Genomic DNA, 22,612 nt, shown 5'->3' on the forward strand with positions numbered 1-22,612 from the left:
CTCACGTCCCATTATTATGATACATGAATCACACATAAAAAAAACAATGTGAATTAGGGCATTTTTTTTTATAAAAGAAGGTAAAAATACTCCTGTTTCTTTATAACTGTCTTCAAAAAGCAAATGGGAGCAAACAGTGTAATTTTTTTGTTTAAAGCTTTAAGGAAAATGCAAGATTTTCCTAATGAGTACATAAATCTATAATGTTATCACCTCTGACCTGCATGTATTTGTTTGAGTCATTCACACAGAAACACACATGCTGTGCTCAGGTCCTTACCACCCAGATAAAGTGGAGAGTCTATGTTGAGTGTGGACTGTTTGCTGATGGAGTTGATGGATTTGGGCGGCCCGCCATCGATGGACAGAGACAGAGTCTGGTCTGATGCCACCAGCTCCACAGCATGGAAGCTGCCATCATTCACTGTCTCCACACTGAGGGAGAGAGAGAGAGAAAGGAGACTCAGTCTAAACACTTGTATCATCAATCATGCGAGTGTGGCATCACTGAGTGTGGGTACTTCTGCTTGTATGTGCATGTACCTGTATATAGCGGAAGGAGGGTACGATCCGGTATCATAGCTGACCCTGAGGCGTCCCCTGTACAGCTCCATGGCAATGTGATCATTGTCTCCTTTATACAGCAACACGCCACTGTCCTCATCTGTAGCGATCTGAAAACACAGCAGAAAATTTGTATAAACGACATCAAGCAAATAAGACTACCAATACAACAGAGAAAAAGTGACAATAATCATGCAACAACATTTTTTGGCCACCTGGGGGCAGCAGACACAAGCTGTTTCACAACACTGACATATCATCACCTTTTAAGTTGATACGACCCACTCAAGTCCAATATTTACTCTCTTTTACTGTTGTTTTCAATCTCTATCTCTACAAGCCCCATTGTGTGACACTGTCTGTATCTAAAGATGGACGACGTGACAGCTACCCAAAACTGAAACCAAAACTCTTGATCGCCCCCTGGTGGGGGAGGCACAAAGCGAGACTAGTTCTCTGTCAACATCTGAAAGAAAAATGTGGCTGTTTAGTGTCTGTTCGGTGCAGTGGGCCGGACGGCGAAACAACGAGCTCACACCTGTAGGCTGATGTTGGTCTCCGGGGAGAGGAGATTGGAGGGAAGCTGCAGGTAAGACTCGCGGTTGACAAAGTTGACACTGACGAGCGTTTCGCAGCGCTCGCCCTCGTAGCCGTGGAGACACTGGCAGCGGGGGTCTGTTCCCATGACAACGCACTGTGCCCCGTTGAGGCACTCGTGGTTGTCGCAGGGGCTGGTGCGAGGAAGGACCATCGGGGGAGAAAACTCGCAGAATAGCCCGCTGCAACACATGGACACACACATTCAGTACAGCAAGTATGCCTGAAACGGCGTTACATTCATACTTTATATACATAGTATAATGGTGATACATCAATTTCAGTTCAGCTATGTAGCCTACTGTTATGAGCACCAAAGTACTCCTGGTCAGAGTATATAATGAACATCTGGAGGCTTTAAACTGGCTTGAAACTTGGAGTCTCTGTGAGTGTGAACACTTTGTTGTTCAAAATGATATTATATAGATTATATCAAACTGGGTTCTTTGTTGGTGCTTTCAAGGACAGTTCAACATCTGAGAATTGGGAGGTGGCAGCCAAAAAGAATTGCAAGTGGGAAATTAAACCCTGAATGCACCAATGTGGAGGAGAGAATATAAAATAGTTCCTTGTCCCAAAGTTCATAACCACACAATGACAATGCAAGATAGATAGATAGATAGATAGATAGATAGATAGATAGCAATAACTGATGATGAACATAAGGGGGAGCCCCTTCTACACAACATACTGAATGGTGTAAGCAATGTTTTCTCTGGCAAACACAGCGGCAGACAAAGTCAGCAGTGCAACAACACTATAACAGACAGTGTTGGAGAAGAGCTTTGCACTTGTATCTGATCAGTATGTGCGAGCTCCTGCTGGGATGCGCGTCTCACCTGTATCCCTCTGGGCAGACGCAGGTGTATCCGTTGACGGCGTCGATGCACTGACCTCCATTCTGACACTTGTTTTCTTCACAGTCGTCAAAATCCAGCTCACAGTGCTCACCTACGTAGCCTGGTGTGCACTCACACCTAAAATGTGAACACATACAAAATTGAGACAGGAATGCTCGTCAATGCTGAACTTTAATCCTCAGACTGAGCAGCAGGCTTCTTGCTGTTCTCTGTTAAATATATGTCGTCTGCCTGTAGGTGTATTTGGTTTCATTGCTGAAGTTTAAGGCATTTAAACAGTAGTGGTTCCCTCTTAATCCAGACAATCTGCAGGATGTACAAGTAGGATCCCGACAATGACGGTTTCAACATGCCTGATGAAAAGTATGGGCTTCCTGGCATCACGTTTTAAGTGTTAACAACTTTATTCATTTAGCAACAGAGCACACAGAGACTCAGGCACACACTGACCCCCATACTCACTGCAAGGGAGTAAAACTAAAGCAAAGTTCAGATAAAATCTAGACAGAAAATCTTGTGAAGGAGTCCAAATAACACTCCCAACACCTCCTCTCCACACACACACACACACGCGCAGAAACACAGGGTGCATGAAAAAACCAGCAACTCATTTATTTCAGTGTGAGAAATGTTAGTACTTAAATCCTGCAGGAGAGAAACAAGAAATCACTGCAAACTTCACCAACTCTGCATTCATGTACGTGCATTGCTCTGTGTGTGTGCATGCTTGCATGTGTGTGTGCGAGTGTGTGTGTGTGTAGTCCACTCACTTGTATCCCTGAGGGGTCAAAATGCACTTTGAGTCATGCTGACATGGGTTCAGCTCTGGAGCACAAAAATCCAGTTTCTCTTCACATAGCTCCCCTAGGAATATACAAACACACACACACACACACACACACACAGACACACACACACAAATTTAACACCTTTTCAATACTTTGCATACCATTAACAAAAATAATAAATAAAATAGGCACATAGCACAGAACACCTTGATATTTTCCAACTCTAACTCACAGTCTGCTTGTGCATCTTAGTATGATTGAGCATCTCTGTGTGTATTTGCTGTACAGTGTGTATCAGCACCGCGGTGTGCGTGTTGTATGGGTGTGTGCTCTGATGATGGATGACTCTCTTGTGGCCAGGACCAACACAGTGGTCTGATAAATGATCTCATCTCTGCGACTGTCATATTCTTGATGACATTCCCGCGTGTATCCCGACGTTCCTGAAACTCTGAACTCCAAACAAATCACTGATGAGGCATCAGGGAATAAACCAATACTCCTGACAGCACAGCGTCCACTCTGGGAATAATTACATGGTAACTGTGCTGCCTCACTTTTATTTTAGAAGTAGTCATATTCATCTCTAATTTCAAATCCTCACATACTAAATAATTAAACAGTGCATGTCTTCTTTGCCCAGTCTATTAGTTTTACAGAGGCTGATTGCATGTGTAAATGGCTTCAATAACGAGGCCCCCGCTGCCATTAAGAACTGCTGAGTTGCATCTAAAAGACTGTGACTGCTTGTTTGTCAATCAGTCGACAAGTTAAACTTCCTGTAAAATAGTGCCAGTGGGGGTGCGCGGAGCAGCGTGGGTGGATGAAACTGCTCTTAGGCTCAGATGTTTTATTTGTATTTGCTGTTTTGTCAGTTACTTGTGGAAATATTTTGCTGCATCTCAACTTCCATTTGTTGTGGTGGGAACTCAAAATGCCATTTATTTATAATCTAAGGCTGATGATGCTCTATATTTTTCTTACTGTTAGCAAACCACAGCAATGGATTCATCTGAGTAACAAGAGCCAAAGCCTGATGTGGCTTATTCCTCTCCTCTGTGCCAGGACCCTCGTCCCCCCAAAAAAAGAAGAAAACAACAAAAAAAGAAAACAAACAAACCAAAAAATCCTTTCATACACTAAACCTAAGCACTGTGGTTTATTTTGAATTGATTCCACGTTGATTTCCTGCTGCCAGAAAATCCAGATCCATGGAAGAAAATAGTCCCCACCAAACACACAATTTACTTGGGTCTTGAGTAAAGTTTGCTGAAAACTACAGCGCCTCGCAGTTGAAGGGAAATTGCCGAGTCTGAGTGTATATTCTTGACCCCCTTTTTTTACGATTTACGTCGTCTGGAGGAACTAATGGGTGGAGTGACACAGACAGGCAGGGGAGATTGGGTCTTGGTCTTTTCATGGGAATTTGACAGTAACAAAAACATAGAATATCACCAGCCTCATCCTTTAACGTCAAAATGTTTACCTGGAACATCATGACACAGTTTACTTTGACTTAAGTGATGTAAAAACATATATGCATGAAGCAGCAGGCAGAATAACCCCAGATATCTGAGCGGTCTGTTTGAACATCAAGGACATGCACTGCGAACATGGAGCGTGACTGCGTACAGTGTGATAAGTCTGTGGTGCTGAATGACACATTTCAGAGGAGCACGGAGAAAGCGCAGGAAATGAGGGAAGGACGGAAAGGATGGAAAGGAGGAGAGAGGGACAGGAGGGACAGAGAGAAGAACAGACTAACCTCTCTCCACCTCATTGGTAGCGGCTGCGACCACGAAAAAAAACCCGACAGATGATAGAAAGCAGAGCGAGACAGGAAAAAAAGACACAGGACAGCGAGACACAGAAAGACAGAGAGAGAACACCGCCACAAAGGTTAGCAGTCAGAGATGGTTAGCACAGTGCAAAAGCAGACAAACAAGTAGCAACAGACCCGTGTTGGTTAGAGCTAAACATGATTTGTCTGCAGGTCGTGATTGCTGGGAGTAAAGGTCCCATTTATTTTTCCCATTGTCGACGTCATGTGACTCTCACTAGGAGTACTTGTGCAACTACGCCTCCCCAAGTGCATTTTGGCAACAGACAACCAATCACAGAGCTGGAAATTATTTTGCGTGTGCTGCTATTGGTGGGATAAAGCTACATATTGAGGTAAATAACACAATCTGTAGCTTCGATCAATTCAGTTTTTTTTTGTTTTTCAGTAAATTTTGGATGAATTTGAATTTGTGACTGGCTTCTTCTCCATGCTAACGGCTGCAAGGCTCATGGGTAGTTTAGTCTTTAGAGCCAGCTGCCCCACCGAAACATGATTTCAGTAATCATGTATGATAATAATTTCAACTGGTGGCCATAGCATTAACTTACAGGCTGGTTACACGATCCTGGAGAGTCCCGTGTTCCCGTGTTTGGTAATGTTGACAAAATCGTTCAAGGAAAAGACACAGAACGGTGGAAATGTTACCTGTGTACTCTGGTGAGCACATGCACGTGTAGTTGTTGATTCCATCGACGCACGTGGAGTTGTTCTCACAGTCGTTATCTTCGCAGTCATCGATGTTGATCTCACATCCGTCGCCTTCAAAGCCCTCCGGACACACACACCTGAGATCACACAGAGACACACACACAGATACACACACCCATAAGCAGATATCAAAGGATGAACTCATGTTGGACACAGAGAACACACACACACACACACACAAACCCACCCACCCACACACACAGTTATGTTTCCATCACTTCAGAGGACATTACATTGACTTACATTCATTTCCTGGACACTTACCCTAAAGCTAACCCTGACGGGGACTTGCGTTTTTTCCCTATAAGGAAGGCGAATCCCCAATGCGTGAACAGGTTTATGTCCTACAACATGACTAATACACATCCACACACACACACACACACACACACACACACACACACACACACACACACACTATCCATGCATGCAGCTCATAACAGCAGTGTCAGCGCTATCTACATATTCCCAGTAGAGAGTCATTATTCTGTTAATGTGAGCGTGCCTCAACTCTGTAACTACTACTCAGGTTTATTACTGCATATACAGACACACACATACACACACACAGACACAGAGTGGTATATTATGGGTCTAATAAAGAGCTCTTATGCAGTGCACACACTCGGGTGGATTAATATCTCATTATATAGTCAACGACAGCTCTTCACAGTGAATATTCTACCCCTCTATGCCTGAGAAGGAAAATAAAGTGTGCAAAGATGGAAACACAGACATGGTGAAGAAGACTGATATGAAAAAGTAGCAGAAAAGACAGAGAGAGGGCGAGGGAAGAGACAGAAGGAGAGAAGCAGGAGGAGCTGTGCAGGAGGGCAGGTCTAATTGTCTGTGTGGGAGGTTAAAATCTGCTCGGAGCGTGCAGACAGGCGTTAGCTCCCCTCCTGTTAATACTAAACAGCCTAATGAAGAGAGGGATTCTCACAGCAGGGCCGTCCAGCTCAGAGACAGACTGAGGACACAAGTGGTCCCCTGAGCCCTTTACCTCCTCCACGCTCATTCCCACCTGTCATTAACGGTGCAGCAGCATCACTGATGGAATTATCCCCTGAGGGTCCGCGGATCACACGCTACGTCCACTGACGTGTTCTCAATAACCGCTGGTTCACTGATTTGTCGGTATCTAATATCTGCTAACTGATGTCTGGTGTTCACCACAGCTCTGTGGTTTTAAACAGGCTCTGCAGGTGTGCGCTGAGATGTTTCTATATGTTTATTTTTAGGTGACTATAAAGGAAGATTTCAGGACTTTATGACCTGGAACAAAACTGAGCATGAATGATATTTCCTGCAGTCTTGCAGAGACACTTTTTTTTTTAAACCCTCCTTACCCGACGGTACTTGTGCATGTACACAGAGGCATTTGGGGTGCTTTCACATTTGCTGTTACTTCCACAGAGGGGGTTTAAATAACTGGTTTAATCATGGCATTTCTTTAAAGCCACTATGTGTAGAATTAGAAAACTTCTGACTTAACGGCTCCCTAGCCGTAGCATTATAAAAGACACAGTGGCACAGAGTAATTTAAAGGGATCCCCTCCTGGCAATTAGAATACTAAAGGGGCACTCGGGCAATTTAGTAACACATTTCCATTATCTTAGGGAACTCACAAGAGACAGATTTATGATAAGAAAGGACAGGACCAATGCAACAGGGCCTGAGATATCTGGACCTTTACTCCGTTACATGGGTCAAGCTACAAAAAGGATGGATGCAACAATTCCTATAAAACAGCATGTTTAGTGCCTGCTAAACGAGAATGACTTTTAACTCCAAGCACTCGGTTTGTAATTTAGGCTTTCTGCTGTTTGAATCCTCAAGCCCAATCTGAGATGACACCCACCTTAATGATACCATCAGGGACAGAGAGAGAAATCTCTGTCAAAAGCCACAGAGGAAACTCAAATCCATGAGTAAAACAACTGCAAATCCTTTTTAACATCCAGGGGAAAAGCTAACCAGGTCGTAAAATATACAAATATTTTCTAATAGCCTCTTACCAAAAGTTGCTGCCTTCTCCTTCCTTCAGGTGGCAAGTGCCACCGTTCTGGCATGGGTTGCTGATACAGGCATGAATGGGCTCCTCACAGTTCTGCCCCTGCATGGAAGCAAACACATACACATTTAGCGCTTTCAAAGAACAGCAGCTCCTCATGTCTGCCACGTATTTTCATCTATTTTCTCAGTGACAGGACTCTCTTATCCCCTTGACATTTGAAAAGGAATAGGACTAGGCTATCTGTGTGGTTTTTTTGTGTGTGTGTGTGTGTGTACCTTAAATCCATAGGGGCAAGTGCAGCGGTAGTAGTGCACCGGGTCATTGGAGCAGGTGCCATCGTTCTTGCAGGGGTTGGACAGGCATGGCTCACACTTGGCCTGGATATTAATATCTACTGGACCTGTGTGACGCAAACACACCAACACACACACACACAGAGACACACACACATGCAAAGAAACTTATCTAATGCTCTACATGTAGGGGAGTAAGAGGAGCTACAACACATACAGGTTGACATACACAGCTGTACATTATCAGGGTCCTGCATAAACCTTGCATCTTCAGAAGTCATTTTTTTGTGCTTTTGAAACACATCTTGTCAGTTTGTGTGAAAAAATGCTAATTTGATAAACTGTTAATAGCAGTAACAAAAAAAGGGAAAAATCACATTACATATACTATAATATAAGGTAAGCTCTTGAAAGCTTTTGTAAAAGATGATTAGAAATTGTATGGATGTAATGAACAAGAGATGCAGCTTTGTTACTTTGTTTTAAACAAGGTAATTAGATTTTCTTTGCAGGGCCTCGACATGTACAGAGGATATTTTCCCAAATTTCATGAGAGAACATCAAGTTCTAACAGTCGGGACACACAGTGCTGGTCAGAACACGAGGGCTGAAAGGGAAGACGAGCGGTTCGGTCTCGTCAGGGCCCAAGGGACGAGGAAAACCAGGCTGGGACTGTCTCGAGGAGGAGAGACTGAGGAGGAAGTACTGGGATATGATTGGCTACTTTACCTGGCACCAGAAAACCACAAGGCCCCGGGACTTCTACAGTGCGTCAGTTAGATTAGGTTAAAAATAGGTTTCAGTCATGTGTTCATAGTTAATGTGATATAATAAGGTTGAAAGGTTAAGATCAACAATCAGTAGCATTTTGCAGTGTGTTGCGTTACCGGCACAATCATGCTCACAAGCAAATTTGCAGATTTTAGAGTTCCTACATGAATTTAAATATTCACATTTTGCTGCTGTCCTGTGAAAACCACGTATCTCCACATTTGATGCTTTTTAGGTTATCAGATAAACTGCAAGCTTGTAGTTGCAGATGATTATCCTATTTCTTATTTCTTATTTTACATAAAGAGGTCACATTCTGGACATACATGGTTTTCATTGGACAACGAAGATTCATAAATGGCAACTTGTGGTCTCCTCTAGGAGTCCTCATCATGTGTGTGTCTATTTGATGGAAAGTGTGTGCATGCTTGTGTTTTGTGGACACCCAATAAAGTACATACAAGTACATAAAGCACACACTCAGTGTGTGTTTGTATATACATGTGCTGTATATCTGCTGGCATGTGCATGTATTCCTGTGCTACAGTCCTACAGGGTATGTTTACCTGTGCAGGTGAACTTCTTGGAAGGCGTGGTGAGCAGCAGTTTGTCGGTCATGTCACCGGGCCCGGCGCAGCGGGCGATGCCAGGCTCCTTGTAGCCGCTCTTCACCCAGTCTGACAGCCACTGCATGTGGCAGTCGCAGTACAGAGGGTTGGCACCCAGAGCCCTGCCAGCCAGAGAGAGAGGAGGGTGGCGCTAATGTTCAGTTATGATACACAGGGAAAAGTCAGACAATCTTTGTTTCATTTCAGATCCAATGTGCTAGAATATACCAAACAAAAGATGCCACTGTCTAAATACTTAGAGGCTGAGTTGTACATCACTGTCAGATTAAGTGAGATGATTGGGATCATCCACCTCACGCTGGCAGCAGTGCTGGTAGCAGTAGTTCTCAGATTTTAAGAAGCCTTCCTATACACTGCGTTACTTCTTGTCACTTCCTGTATTTAAACAAAACCATTTTATCTTCCCAAGCTTTTGCTAATGTTCTACTAAAGTCTAAAGGTAACTCATGGAGCATTACATTAATTCAGGCAGAGCACTGAGGTTGTGCCTGCATTAGCTTATTGGCATCGGCTGCTTTATTCAGCCTCTGCAACGGCTCATTCATCAGCTTCTTGGCTACTATCTGACTACTAACCAATTGTATTCATGTGTACAGCTCTGCCTTGTCACTATTACTCAGCTGACAGTTTCATGCCAACACCCACGCCCAGGTTTTGGTATTGTGATTTAACCAAGTTATATGTGTTTGGGTTCCCTCTAAAAACAGATCTGACTGAGCTGATAGAGTGGTAAAAAAGGAAATTAGAGCCTTCCCCCGGCTTGTGGTTCTGCTGTGGGTAGGTATAATATTAGACCTGGTCTGCACTGGGGCATAAGTGGAAAAAGCAGCAGCCTGTCACAAGCGCTATCCGTGGTGCTGATTGAAGCGAGCGCCCCGGAGTGGACGCCGGCGCTCCCTCACTGGCATCCCCACCAGCAGCTAGGTCGAGCTATTAGCACCCTCTTTCACGTCCAGCCACACACTTGTGTGCAACCAATATAACCTCTCTAACACATTAGAGAGCAAAGTATTACTTCTTCAGGTCTTAGTTATCTCAGTCTCCCGTCTTACATAAAAATCAAATAAATCAATTTAGGAGATTTCCCCCCACAGTCCATTATTTAGCAAAACTTCAAATCCAGTTTTGCTGTGGAGCATTGCTCAGAAGAGGAGGAAGCTATCAAGAATCATATCTAGTGCCCCTTAATTCCAATAGTAAATATGTGGCTCTATGGCCAATACTATAAAAAAAGGGACAGGCCAGTGTTGGATATGGCTGTAAGCAGAGGAGAGTAGGAGTAAGAGTGGCTAGAGATGTTTGTTGTTGCTCAGTTTCTTTTGGTGTGTTCACAGACAAACCTTCCTGAATGACATTTTCCTTTCGGACGATGGGAAAAAGGCTCTTTTGTCATGATAATGTCTTTTCCTTATTTTGCAATTCTATGAGGTAAAAAGGTGGAGGCTTCAATCCTAGAGAAAGACACGAACGGTGATGAGTGTGTGTGTGTGTGTGTGTGGGTGTGTGTGTGTGTTTGTGCTACTCACAGGTGGGAGAGCGATGACAGGTCTTTGAAGGCTCCCTCTGGTATCAGCGATATGTCGTTACCATGGAGAGACCTTAGAAAGGGCGAGAGAAGGAGGAAGAAAGAGAAAAAGGGGCGCAGAAATGTAGAAAAGAGTCTGGATGTTAAAAGTCTGCATCGCTTCTTTAGCAGGAGCAGTCTGGGTGCAACATCTCCGAGTTTTACACCGCCTTGCACACGTCGGGACGGATACTCACAGCAAACGGAGAGACTTGAGCCCATCGAACGCCCTCACTGGTATGCACCGCAGGCGGTTGTAGCTCAGGATTCTTTACACACAGAATAAACATGTTGGCATGGAAACAAACGCAGAAATTTCTTTCAAGACATCTTCAAATGCAGCAAGGCATTTCAGAGCACAGTCCTGTTTATAACTGCATTCCACGGGGCAAAGCAGTCGAGCAAACACAGACACGCACACACACGTCCGTCACACACACACACACATACGTGACCATGTGCAGCTCTTACAGGAACAAACAAACACAAGGTCGGGTTTTTTTGCCCCGTTGATCAGATTTTTATGTGCATTTTGGCTGTTTCTGGGGCAACTTTACTCTAAATTTACTGAGTCTGTCACTGGAAATACTGCTAACAGTATATTGAAAAAAACATAGCTCACTTATAGGTGGCCCACACGGGACAGTATTCATGTGCAACTATAGAACAACTCATCAGAAAACATGTACAACAAAAGCTACTCCTTAATTGATTTCCACTTGCATTTTGTCACATTCACCAACACACGCACGTGCACACACACGTTGCAAAGGGACTGATGTAAAGCCAGACTCACAGGGTAAGCAGCTCGGACATGTTACTGAGGCTGTGGTTGGACAACGTGCTGATCTGGTTGTTACTCAAATCGCTGAAAAGGAAACAATAACAGATACATAAAACACACACACAGGCAGCACTGTCAACACATGCATAAACAAATGCACGCACACACACGCGCAGACTGTATAGAGTACATACTCCTCTGTACTCTCGCCACGCCCACATCAGGGCCAAACGAGGTCACATGAAAAGTGGTACAACACAGAGCTCTGCCGGAACAGTTAGTTTTGGTCTTTAAAAGCAGGGAGCCAAGTCGCAATCCTGATTAAAAGTGTGTTAGACTGTGCAAAACTCTGCCTTTGTGATATTTGTGAATTGATGTGTGAGTGTTTGCCTGTAGTGTCTGTCTGCTGAGGTCATGTGGGTGAGACTTACATGAGTGTTAAGTGTTTGTAATTGGAGAGCTCCACAGGAACCTGAGTGAAGTGGTTACCATCCAGATACCTGAGAGGCAGACAGACAGAGAGAGAGAGAGAGACAGAGAGAGGAGGTTTGGGAACAAAAGACAAATATGGACGACGTAAGGAGGATTGGGGAAAGAGAGAGAAAACCAGAAGGGAGAAAATGAAGTTATTTAAGCATGTGGGAAATTCCTCATCTCCAGCAGAGTGAGCAGTCATTACTCCTACAGCCATAATAAACAGTGGATTTTAATATCCCCACAGGCATCCTAATACAGTATAACCCCCCCTCTCCACACACACACTCATGCACGACTGACATCCTATCTCCTCCACTGTGTGACAATGTGCTATTAATGCAGCGTATTAATTAAGTCTGTTAATATTGGAAAAAGCACGTTCCCCACAGGAGAAACAGCGGAATGATAGGAAATAGCACCACGCCTGCTGCCTGATGTTTAATTTAGGGCTATAATTTTGTGCTCATCAGGGATTTTGTGTGTGGGATTGTGTGTGTGTGGAGATGAGTTTCTGGAAAATAATCCTCTGTGAGCCTTCAGTCTGTGTACCTGTGTCTCTCTGAGCCTGTGTGCTGCGGTTCTTCACATGTTTTCAACCAAGTGCAGCTTCAGCAAGTTAAACTATTGATCAGAATTTGCAATGTACAAACTTTTAAGCTTCCTGAGGCTGACAGCTTTGATGCTTTAATGGCAGCAACTCAGTGTGAACTTCAGTCTTATCTTAGTTCACACCAGACATGAGAATTCAGCACTGACTCTGACCTCCACTATAGCTTCACTGTCCTCAGAACCATCACGAGGCGCTGACAGGACAGCAGGTGGACTACCTGTTTTCACCAGGCTGGCTAATATTAGAAATTCAATGGACAAAATATATCTAGCCCTGTCGATACGCCCAAAGTTAAACTGGAAAAACTCATTTATCATCCTTACAGATGTAGTTAAGACATTCACAACATAACGACAGCGGGAGATTTGTGTGACTTGACCCGCTGCCTCTGGAGATTACCCTTACACTAACATTGAAGGAGATATATAAGAGGACTCGGAGTAAAAAATAAACTAAAATGACCACAGTTGTTTGCCTGCTTCAATCAATCAAGTTGCTTTTACATCCATGTGTCTTCAAACTCAGAGTCAAGTCACAGTCATGTAGTCAAGACAGAAAAAGGAATTTAATACAAGTTACTGAGTGTATTTTTTGCCGAAATGGAAGTTATCACTGCACTGACATGTCACCTAAGACGGAAAGTACTTCAAAATCCTTCAAAAAATGCTGCCAATGTGGATTACCTTTAGATCCATGTGGTACAGTGATATTGATGCAAATCATCACCCACAAAAAAGAAATAAAAACATGCATATCCAAATCTGGTGATTTGAAAATGTTGTTTCAAATTCTTTTTGTTTGCGGGCTGAGGAAACTCTCATACTTCCTAAACTGCTTAAACCTTTTAAAAGCCATTTAGATTATCCGAAAAAGTCATCGTCACAAAGCTGAAAACAGGTTGTTTTGATCAACTACATTCATGGTTTTTAACAGGATAAAAACGTCTCTGAAGGTTCAGCAGGGCAGCCATGTGAAATCATTAAACGTGTCAGTTCCTATATGATGTGCTGGTCTGGAACTCACAGTTCAGTGGTCTCTTTGGGAAGGCCTTTGGGCAGCGTGGTGAGGCCCTTGTTGCTGCAGCGCACCACAGTGTCGAGGCAGGAACACTCGGCTGGACACCTCAGCACTGGAGAGCAGCTGTTCTCGTCGTTACCTGATGGAGACGGGTGGAAATGTGTCAGGGCTGCAGACTTTGCAGAGAGTCACGTGCAAAGTGCAAATCTGCCCCTCCTCACCATCTTCACAGGCAAAGTCCTGGACGGCTACATCCTGGATGGGGATCTCCTTCAAGAAATAAGGGCTCTGGCAGCGAGGGTTGCCCGTGACGATGCGCTTCCTTCTCAGCCAATCGCCGAGCCAAGCCAGGTGACAGTTGCAGTTGAAGGGATTGGCCAGAAGGTTGCTGGAGAACAAGGAGAGGAGTTTTTTATTTTTTTTTCCCCGCACGTTTTTGTCTATTTGCATTTGCGCGTGTCCGAGTGTGTGTACTCACAGCGTGGACAGCGAGTGCAGCGTGTCGAAGGCTCCGGGGTTCATGGAGGTGATCTGGTTGTCGTAGAGCGACAGGAGGCGCACTGAGCTCAACCCCACGAAGCTGCTGTTGCTCACGCAGCTGATCCGGTTACTCCTCAGCATGCTGCTCACACAAACACACACACACACACACAAACGATTAAATGTGCTGCGTTTTTTTAGAAGAGGAAAAAAAAATCCAATAAAAACAGAAATATTTATGACAATATAAACCTGTGAATTATGCATTCTCACGTATTTTAATTTGTGTGCACACTGTCGCAGTATGTGAGACTTGACATGATAATGTGCTCGCATATGCATTTAAGTACCAGTGTGTGTGTGTGTGTGTGTGTGTGTGTACCCACAGCGTGCGGAGACCACCCAGTCCCTTCAGCATGCGGTGGTGTACGTTCTCCAGCCTGTTGGAGGTCAGAATCAGCTCATTGACCCCTGAAGCTCCTTCAAACGTCCCCTCCTCTATGTCAGTGATACGGTTATTACTCAGGTTGCTGCAAGCGGGGGAGGAAGGAGGGAGAGAGGTAGAAAGAGGAGAAGAAGGAGGTGAGGTATGCAGATAGAAATACACATGGTTCACTTTAATTTCTGTGTACAATCAGAGTTTTCTCTGAGTGACCTCAGCGTGACTTCCTGACAACCACATGTGACGCTCTGTTCCCGCCACGTTTACAACACGTCTGACTCACATCTTCCTCAGCTGAGGCAACTTTTTGAAGATCCCCGTCGCCTCCAGCACAGTGAATTCATTGTTGTTCAGACGCCTAGGAACAGAGAGGAGACGTGGTGGTCAGAGACGAAGAGAGAGAACAACAGAAGAAGACAGCTCTAGAGGAGGAGGAGGAGAGCAAGGCCTGAGCAAGGTGGTCCACACCACACACGAATAAATGTTATAGTAGACAAATACAGCGTGACTCACAGTTCGGCGGTGTACTGGGGGATGTGATCTGGTATTTTGGTGAGTTTCTGGTTGGAGCAGTCGACCGTGGTGCCCTCGCAGCGGCACTTCTCGGGGCAGGCCAAGTCGGCGAAGCAGTCCCCTCCGAGCTTACTGCGGTAATCCTCGGTACCTGGTCACAATCACAAGCAGGACGTCACCGAAGGCCCTCATCACGCGAGAGTCGAACCCCAGCGTTTACTGGTACCGGGCTCCAGCAGAAACACTTTGATGGCCAAAGCGAAGGTCGTGATCCAACGGAGGAATTCTGAGATAATGCAGAGGGGCTGTGCTGCTTTCGTTTGGAGCGGGAATTGTCAAAATGAACCAAAACCATAGCTGATTATGATCGTACGCAGCGTTCCCCACGAGCATTACTTCAAAATGCCTCGCGTGCATCGCGGCCTGAGAGGAGCCAAGTTCACAAGACACACAAACTGTGGAGATCCAGGCACACACGCAGGCACACACGCATCCACACCAGAACAAACGTTTTGTCGTTTTTCAGTCCTGTCAGACTGCGAAGCGGCTGTTAGTGTTAGAAACCGCAGCACAAACAAAACAGCATCAAAAATTAGATCACAGCAGAAAAATGCTTAGGCGCACACAGGCGGTCATCTATCACACTGCGCTCACACGCAGACACACACACACGCACGCACAGAGGTTGCGGGGGGGTGACAGGAGATTGCTGTCTCTTGTGTCTTGGCCATGCTGTAGGGTTTTGCAGGGCCGTTCCATGGTGCTTGACAGAACCATGTTCCACTATAGGAACCTGGCAGCCACATGGTTAGATCAAGCACAAAGGAACAACCTGCTGACTGACTGCTCCTCCGCTGGAACACAGGGGTGGGAAGGACAGAGGGAGAAGAGGAAGAGGAAGAGGAAGAGGAGGGGAGAGGAGAGGAGGAGGAAATGGGGGCGAGGAGGAGAAGGAAACTAGAAGGGGAGAGGAGAGGATTAGAGGGAAGGGAGACGAATGAGTTGGAGAGGAGTGATAAGGAGAGGAGAAGAAATGGGTGAGACAGAAGAGAGGAAATAAGAGGAGAGGGGACAGAAAAAGGCAAAGAGGAGAGGAAGAGAAGGAGATGAGAGGACAGAAAAGGAGAGAAGGGGAGCGGGAGTGGATGGGAGAAGGAGATTAAATAATTAGTTAAGAGGAGTAGGAGAGGGAGGAGAGGGAGAGGATGAGGAGGATGGGGGGCGGAGGGCAGAAGTGGAGAGGAGGAGGATGAGGCGGAGGAAGGGAAGGCGAAGTGGCGAGGATAAGAAGGAGAGGAGAGGATGTGGAGTTGAGGGAGGTAAGGTAAAGACAAGGATAAGAAGAGGAGGAATCCACGGGAGAAAGATGGAAAGATGAAGGCTGAGAAAGAGGAGACAGAATTGTATCACTCCGAATGAAGAAAGAGGGGGGAGGAGAAGAGGAAGAGGAGATCAGACAAGCTGGAAAGTACAGCAAAGAAAAAGCAGGGGGAGAGAAGGAGAGACTGAAACATCTACAGACATCTAAACCTACAGACGAGAGCAGGAGAGCAGCAGGTGGAGACGAGTGGGAGGAGAGTTTACAGCAGCACTGAAGGCAAGAGAAGCTCTGACTTCTAGGAACACACATACACACACATGTATACGGACAAGCATGGGCACACACACACACATACACACACACAAACACACACACGCACAGGGACAGCATGAAGAGAAAACCAACACATGAACCGCTGTGTAATAAAATCTTATGAATCTTCTTATTGTTGTTCTTTTCTAAACAGACAAGAGGAGTCACAGAAAGGGGTCAAAGGTCACTGTGGCAGAGGTCAAAGGTCAGAGGCCGGTTCAGGGGTCCAGAGGTGAGGGATTCGGAGTTGACGCAAGAACCTTGTGTATCTGTTGTGTGTGTGTGTGTGTGTTACTTACAGCCGACATGGTGTACTCCTGAGTGTGTGAGAGAGGCAGTAGGAGAAAGCAGAAGGGATTTCACTGGTTTATTTGAACAGGAGGGAAAAAGCTGATGAAAAACTGAGAAAAAATGCTGCAATTTTCTGGCGCTCAGCCCCCAGGCAGTGATTCATTTAAAGGGGTAATGACTCGTGAATAGTGAGAATCGTGCTGGCATAACATGACATTTGGTGGGTGCTTTCATCCAACACACATTCTGGCCTCGTTTACTTGAAGCACGACTGATTCAGACTGGTTTTCAGGAGGCACCGCGAGATGACGTAAAGAACACATAACCAGATAAAAGCGCCGGTGCCGGTGAGCAATACAGTTCCTGCGAGTTCGCTCACATGGGCAAATGCAGCCGTTTGGTTTTGTGTATTCTTTGACATCAATCACTTTCAGCAGGTCTAATCTAACTAAAGCAAGAAATGGTTGGAGGGATAACGCTGGAATTAAAGCGGCCAGGATTCAGAATCACAAGTTTTGGTTCAAACAGAAATATGAGACGGCATCCAAAATAATCCACTGTGAAATAGGGGACATGATGCAAATTAAAGAAGAGAATTTTAGATGTATTGATCTAAGGCGCAATACCAAGGTTGTACCACAGAATAGAAGATGTTTATTCAACTTTTCAACTGCAAATGTTCTTAAATTATTCAGCTTTGCCCTGTATGTGGTATCTGGGCTTTGAAACCTCTGTCCCCCGGTGAGTTAATGACTGCAGTGAGCACACACACACTCTCTCTCTCTCTCTCTCTCACACACACACACACACACACACTCGCTCTCATCCAACACACACCATGCCTCCTCTGTGTGCTGCTGTGGTAATGACCGCCTTTAGCCCTGCTACTGATCTCATATGCAAGTCTGATTTACATATTTCCCAGCGCCCCTCTGAGCATGGTAGCTGTGTGACCTTTTGATGTTCCGCAGTGGGCGAAACAGACACAGATGCTCGCGGACACACGCTCATACATTAGCTATCATTAGATGTGCTAAGAAGCGAGGAGGACCAGCATTACATATAGTCTCTGTGATCGCTGTACCAATATACTTTGATTTAGTCTCACATGCAGTGCCCAGCTGACAGCCGCCTGAGCTTATTAATGCAATTGTTTTTCTCCCTCCATCGTCAACATTACGGTTGCCATCGAAAACCCAGCGCAAGGACAAGAGTGTCGTTATCTGGTGCCTGGTTGGACGTGATGCGCTATGATGTAAGTTAGATCATTAAAAGGAAATTTCTTGGCATTCAAAAGGTGTCAGTCAAGGCAAGTCACTCCAAGTGTCGAGTGCGTGCAGCATCCGCAGTGATGGACCAAACAGTGTTTCACACAGACACACACACACACACACACTCTCTCTCAAACACACGCATGCACACAGGCATACATTTACAATACCTGGGATGAAATACTGTTCTCTAGCTAATGGAGAGACAGAGGCAGAGAGAGTGAGAGTGAAAAACAACAAAAGGCGAGGCTACAAGAAGATACTCACTGGCTCTGTGTGTGTGTGTGTGTTTGTGTGTGTGTGTGTGTGTGTGTGTGTGTGTGTGTGAGGTCAAATGAGAGATAGATGTCAGAAAATGCTGAAAACAGGGAGCTGAGGTTAGTAAAGAGAGGCTGAGGGAAAATCCCAGCAGGAAGACACAGAATGAGAACACAGGACAGTGAACAGTGTGTCAGTTTGGGTATTAAGTGCCGCTGCAGTCTGTGCATGTGCGAATGATCCGAAATAGTGCGTCTACAGCGCAGCATGTGTTTGTACCTGAGCAGCGGAACTTCTTGCTCTTGATTTGTCCGATTCGTTTGTTGGCGAGCCGCCGAGGGCTGGTGCAGCGGGCGCCGCTCGTCTCGATGGGATTGTCCTGCAGGTAGTCTGCCAGCCACTTCAGATGGCAGTCACAGATAAACGGGTTTTGGGCTAAGTGACTAATACACCCACACACACGTCGCACACAGACATGGACACACGGAGCACACGAAAACACACAAGTCAGCTGTCAGTACAGTATATCGCTGTGAGCACGTTCTGTTTGTTGAGCGTGGACGTGGCCACACAAAATGTGATTGGATGGCAGGTGTGTAATAAAATCATGTGTCATCTCATATATTTTGGAGCTGCTGTTACGTTAAACAAGTCTGGATTCATTTACAAAACGTCCTAAAACCAAAAAAACACAAACCAGTAAAAAAAAAAGGACAGTCACATCCACTTTCACAGCATCACAAACCACTGAAATTTGCTTTAAGTGCTAAATTGTTGAAGAAGGCCTGCAAGCAAGCCAGCTTGACACTAACCTGGAAGTGGCGAAGGCACTGACGCACAGTTGTTCATCTCAAGTCTGTTACACTACTTTTTATTGAAAGACTCAAATAATGTGTCGCAACCCAGCACTGGTTATGAATATGATAATTCGCTCTGATGTTGGCCGATATATATGAAGTAACAGCCTTGTCAAACATGTCCGTCATGTTCTGTACTGCCATCACTCATTACTCTTTTTAATTGAAATAACCGATCACGCTGAACCAGTCAATGTGAGAGCTGTTTGTGTAGAGAAACCCATGTTCAGACAGCTTTGTATGAGCAGGTTATGACCCATTAGTCAGTCAGAACTGCTGATCTTCTGACATAAACTGACAGCGTTCATCAGCCCAACATCAAACTGATTTATGTTATGAAGACAGCCCTTAAAGGGGAAAATGTCCCTTATTCAGGGAAAAGCCCACCCCTGAATGCTTAAACAATGTTGTAAATCAGCTCGTGATGTGCTACATGGAGCAATATCAACCCAGGGGAGCAAACTAAGAGCCAGAACAACGATGTTTTTCAGTCAGATGAAAGTCTACCGAGGCCCTTGAAAGCGGTTAAATTAGTATAAAGTATGTAGGCCTACCTCTCCTATGATCGATCGCGCTGCGTGCGATTTGAAACATCAGTGAAAAATGGTGCATTTTAAAAGAAGTAGTTACGATAAATTCTCTGACAAGAAAATCTGTTTACTTCTGATTTTAACAAGTGGGAACAAGGAACATCAAATGCCCCCCAAAATCCAGGATTCATAAACAGAAGATGTCTTTATTACAATATTCAAGAGGTTTTCTTTGGACTGAAGTTTTTTATACAGCGCTATTCTGAAAATAACATCGATCTTTTGGTGTTTATATCCACACAGTTGTTTATTTATGATGATTGCTCATAGTTCCACAACTTCTTATTCATTGTGTGTACGCTGAGCTCTGTGTGTATGTGTGTGTGTACGTACAGTGTTTGTATGGCTCTCAGCGACGAGAAGGTCCCCTTGGCGATGGTTTGGAGCTTGTTGTCATATAGCGAGAGCAGATTGAGGTTGTGGAGGTCCTGAAATGCGTCCACGCGGAGACACGCTATCTTATTAGCATTCAGTAACCTGGAATAAAGAAGCGACAGAGAGAGGGAGGTGGAGAGACGGGGGATGAAGGCTTATCCTGTTATCATTCTTCAATGAGTGCTTCAAATGTTACAGGTCAGCGATGATGGCTCTCAATCATGACGTGTCCACTCGGATGGCGATATTTCAGGCAAGCGCTTTCCGGCAGAATATCAATGAGAGGCGGATGTGAGCTCTTAGCTGGTGCAACTGCTACTGTGTGTGTGTGTGTGTGTGTGTGTGTGTGTGTGTGTGTGTGTGTGTGTGTACTCACAACAGCTGCAGAGAAAACAATCCCTCAAACAGTCCTTTGGAGATCTCAGTGATCTTGTTCCCATACAGTACCCTGTGGAGCACCAACACGACATTAATAAGTTGTGTATGAAACCACACATATTATCCAGTAACACTATAAATATTAACACTACGTCACATACTATAAAGAAAGCCCAATTCTCACCATCCTCACTACCTTCTGCTCCACTGGCACCTGTTTCTGTTCGATTAATTACCCTTTATCAAACATAAAATTAATATTGCGTTCATATTCAGAAATACGCTGCTCCCATTAATCTCTGACAGTGTGCCAGTGAATGCCAAGTTCATGTCAAATTATTACAAACCCTAATTACAAGCAGCCAGTGGGAAGGATTGTTGTAATTCTGAGTCAAAGGTGTGGAGAATGTCTGACAGCTACAATGTCTTTATATCTGTAGCAAGATGGCTGCAAAGCCTCCATCACCTGCACTTAAATCTGATATTTATAATACAATTTTCTTTTTCTGGCTTCACCAAAAATGTATACACACAAAATATGTAGCGCAATACAAGCCAGATTACAGGTATGACCATCTTCGAATAAGGTTTAATGCTCCTGAGTTAGAGTAACAGGAGGTTTTTAAGTGAATAAAACTGACAGGGTGGGACAGGAACACTGAAACATCCAGAGAAAAACTTCAAGACCTGAAACGATAAGACTTTAATCAAAACAATACAACCCTCTTTCCTTTTTTTCCAAGTCAAACACAAGTGAAAACACCACCTCTGTGACTTTGTGTCAACACTACGGCTACTTAGTGCAACTAGTTATGAAGACTTTTCATCTAAATGTCGCAATAATAAAAAAAAGCCCTCCATAAATCTGGTTCACACTGTGAGTAATGCACTCTGTTATCAGAGAAAAGCTTTTTATAAACACATCAGATTACATACACAAACAGGTCAAGGCTGAGGCTGCCACTGCCTAGCCCAACAAATACCTCAGACGCACACACACACCCACCCACACACACACACACACACACACACACACACTCAGACAGAGTTATCAGTCATCTTCACGCTCCACGCTGAGTTGAGCTGTGTATGTACGCAGTCTAAAGACATGTGTTTTAGATTGGCTTTCATTTCATTGTGCTGAGTGGCTGAGTCCCTGAGAGGCCTGAGGTTGGGAAACACACGGGAGTGGACGCTTCATTTATGTCTCACACACACACATTAGCACGTACTGTTTCGCACGGCCACGCACACACACGAGCAGACGTACAGATGCGCGCACAGACACAATCGATGGCTCATTTACGTCCTCTCTAAGCAGACCCTGACACACAGCGAACACGCAGTGCAGCTTAATGTGAAAGTCGTGGGCCTACTGTATGTGGTGTGTCAGCATGAACGCGTGTGTCCTATTCTCTCTGTGGTGAATGTGTAATGAGGTGGCAGAAGCCTCCATTCAGCAATTCAGCATTTATGAATTATTGACTTTGGAGAGACGAGACCTTAATATAACTCCTTCATGAAATAACTCGACATCCCTCGCTCCCTCCCCGGCTCCTCTCTCCATCTTCCTTCCCGAACCTTCACACGCAAAGCAGATGGTCCGACCTGAGATTCAGGCCGAAGAGGAGGCCAGCGGCACCGCCGGTCTTCTCGAGAGTGCATCGCATTCTTGCTTCGTGTTGGACAGTTTGGTGTTTGACAAATGCGCACGTTTTTTTAATTATGCTGCGAACAAAGCACCAATGTGATTTTCTTTATTTTTTGTACATTTGTCTGTCAGATTTGACCAATAATTCTAAGCATAATAATAAGATAAGAAGTTCAACAGGTTTTAAACAAACCTGCAGGTCAGCCGAACTCATGAAAGGGTTGAAATGAGAAAAACTGACTTAATAGCTGTCTTTCTTTTTTGTATGTTTTTAATTAAACCCTTGAGAGGGAGTTATCTGTGCTCCCACACAGTGGATCTGTCAGCTCAGAATGAGGTTGTTTCTCACA

The 22,612-nt window shown here is 44.8% G+C and overlaps 1 protein-coding gene across 3 annotated transcripts in view; it reads right to left on the reverse strand.

The window, feature by feature from the left end:
• The window catches only part of slit2 (slit homolog 2 (Drosophila)), an 86,457-nt gene that overhangs the window by 3,487 nt on the left and 60,358 nt on the right, over positions 1–22,612 (reverse strand). For 2 of the 3 annotated variants that reach the window (XM_041965191.1, XM_041965208.1), the window contains exons 12-33: positions 20,610–20,681; positions 20,192–20,335; positions 18,691–18,854; positions 14,959–15,109; positions 14,729–14,803; positions 14,390–14,533; positions 14,002–14,145; positions 13,745–13,911; positions 13,530–13,662; positions 11,851–11,919; positions 11,432–11,503; positions 10,833–10,904; positions 10,598–10,669; positions 9,009–9,172; positions 7,654–7,778; positions 7,380–7,477; positions 5,298–5,437; positions 2,792–2,885; positions 2,001–2,138; positions 1,103–1,343; positions 544–674; positions 281–435 (exon numbers count right to left, since the gene is read on the reverse strand). In XM_041965191.1, coding sequence (XP_041821125.1) covers positions 281–435; positions 544–674; positions 1,103–1,343; positions 2,001–2,138; positions 2,792–2,885; positions 5,298–5,437; positions 7,380–7,477; positions 7,654–7,778; positions 9,009–9,172; positions 10,598–10,669; positions 10,833–10,904; positions 11,432–11,503; positions 11,851–11,919; positions 13,530–13,662; positions 13,745–13,911; positions 14,002–14,145; positions 14,390–14,533; positions 14,729–14,803; positions 14,959–15,109; positions 18,691–18,854; positions 20,192–20,335; positions 20,610–20,681 — 2,765 coding nt within the window. The remainder of the gene's footprint in view (positions 1–280; positions 436–543; positions 675–1,102; positions 1,344–2,000; positions 2,139–2,791; positions 2,886–5,297; positions 5,438–7,379; positions 7,478–7,653; positions 7,779–9,008; positions 9,173–10,597; positions 10,670–10,832; positions 10,905–11,431; positions 11,504–11,850; positions 11,920–13,529; positions 13,663–13,744; positions 13,912–14,001; positions 14,146–14,389; positions 14,534–14,728; positions 14,804–14,958; positions 15,110–18,690; positions 18,855–20,191; positions 20,336–20,609; positions 20,682–22,612) is intronic. The other variant, XM_041965199.1, reaches the window with a different exon arrangement.

This window comes from Chelmon rostratus, chromosome 3, assembly GCF_017976325.1.
Source record: "Chelmon rostratus isolate fCheRos1 chromosome 3, fCheRos1.pri, whole genome shotgun sequence".
NCBI lineage: Eukaryota > Metazoa > Chordata > Actinopteri > Chaetodontiformes > Chaetodontidae > Chelmon > Chelmon rostratus.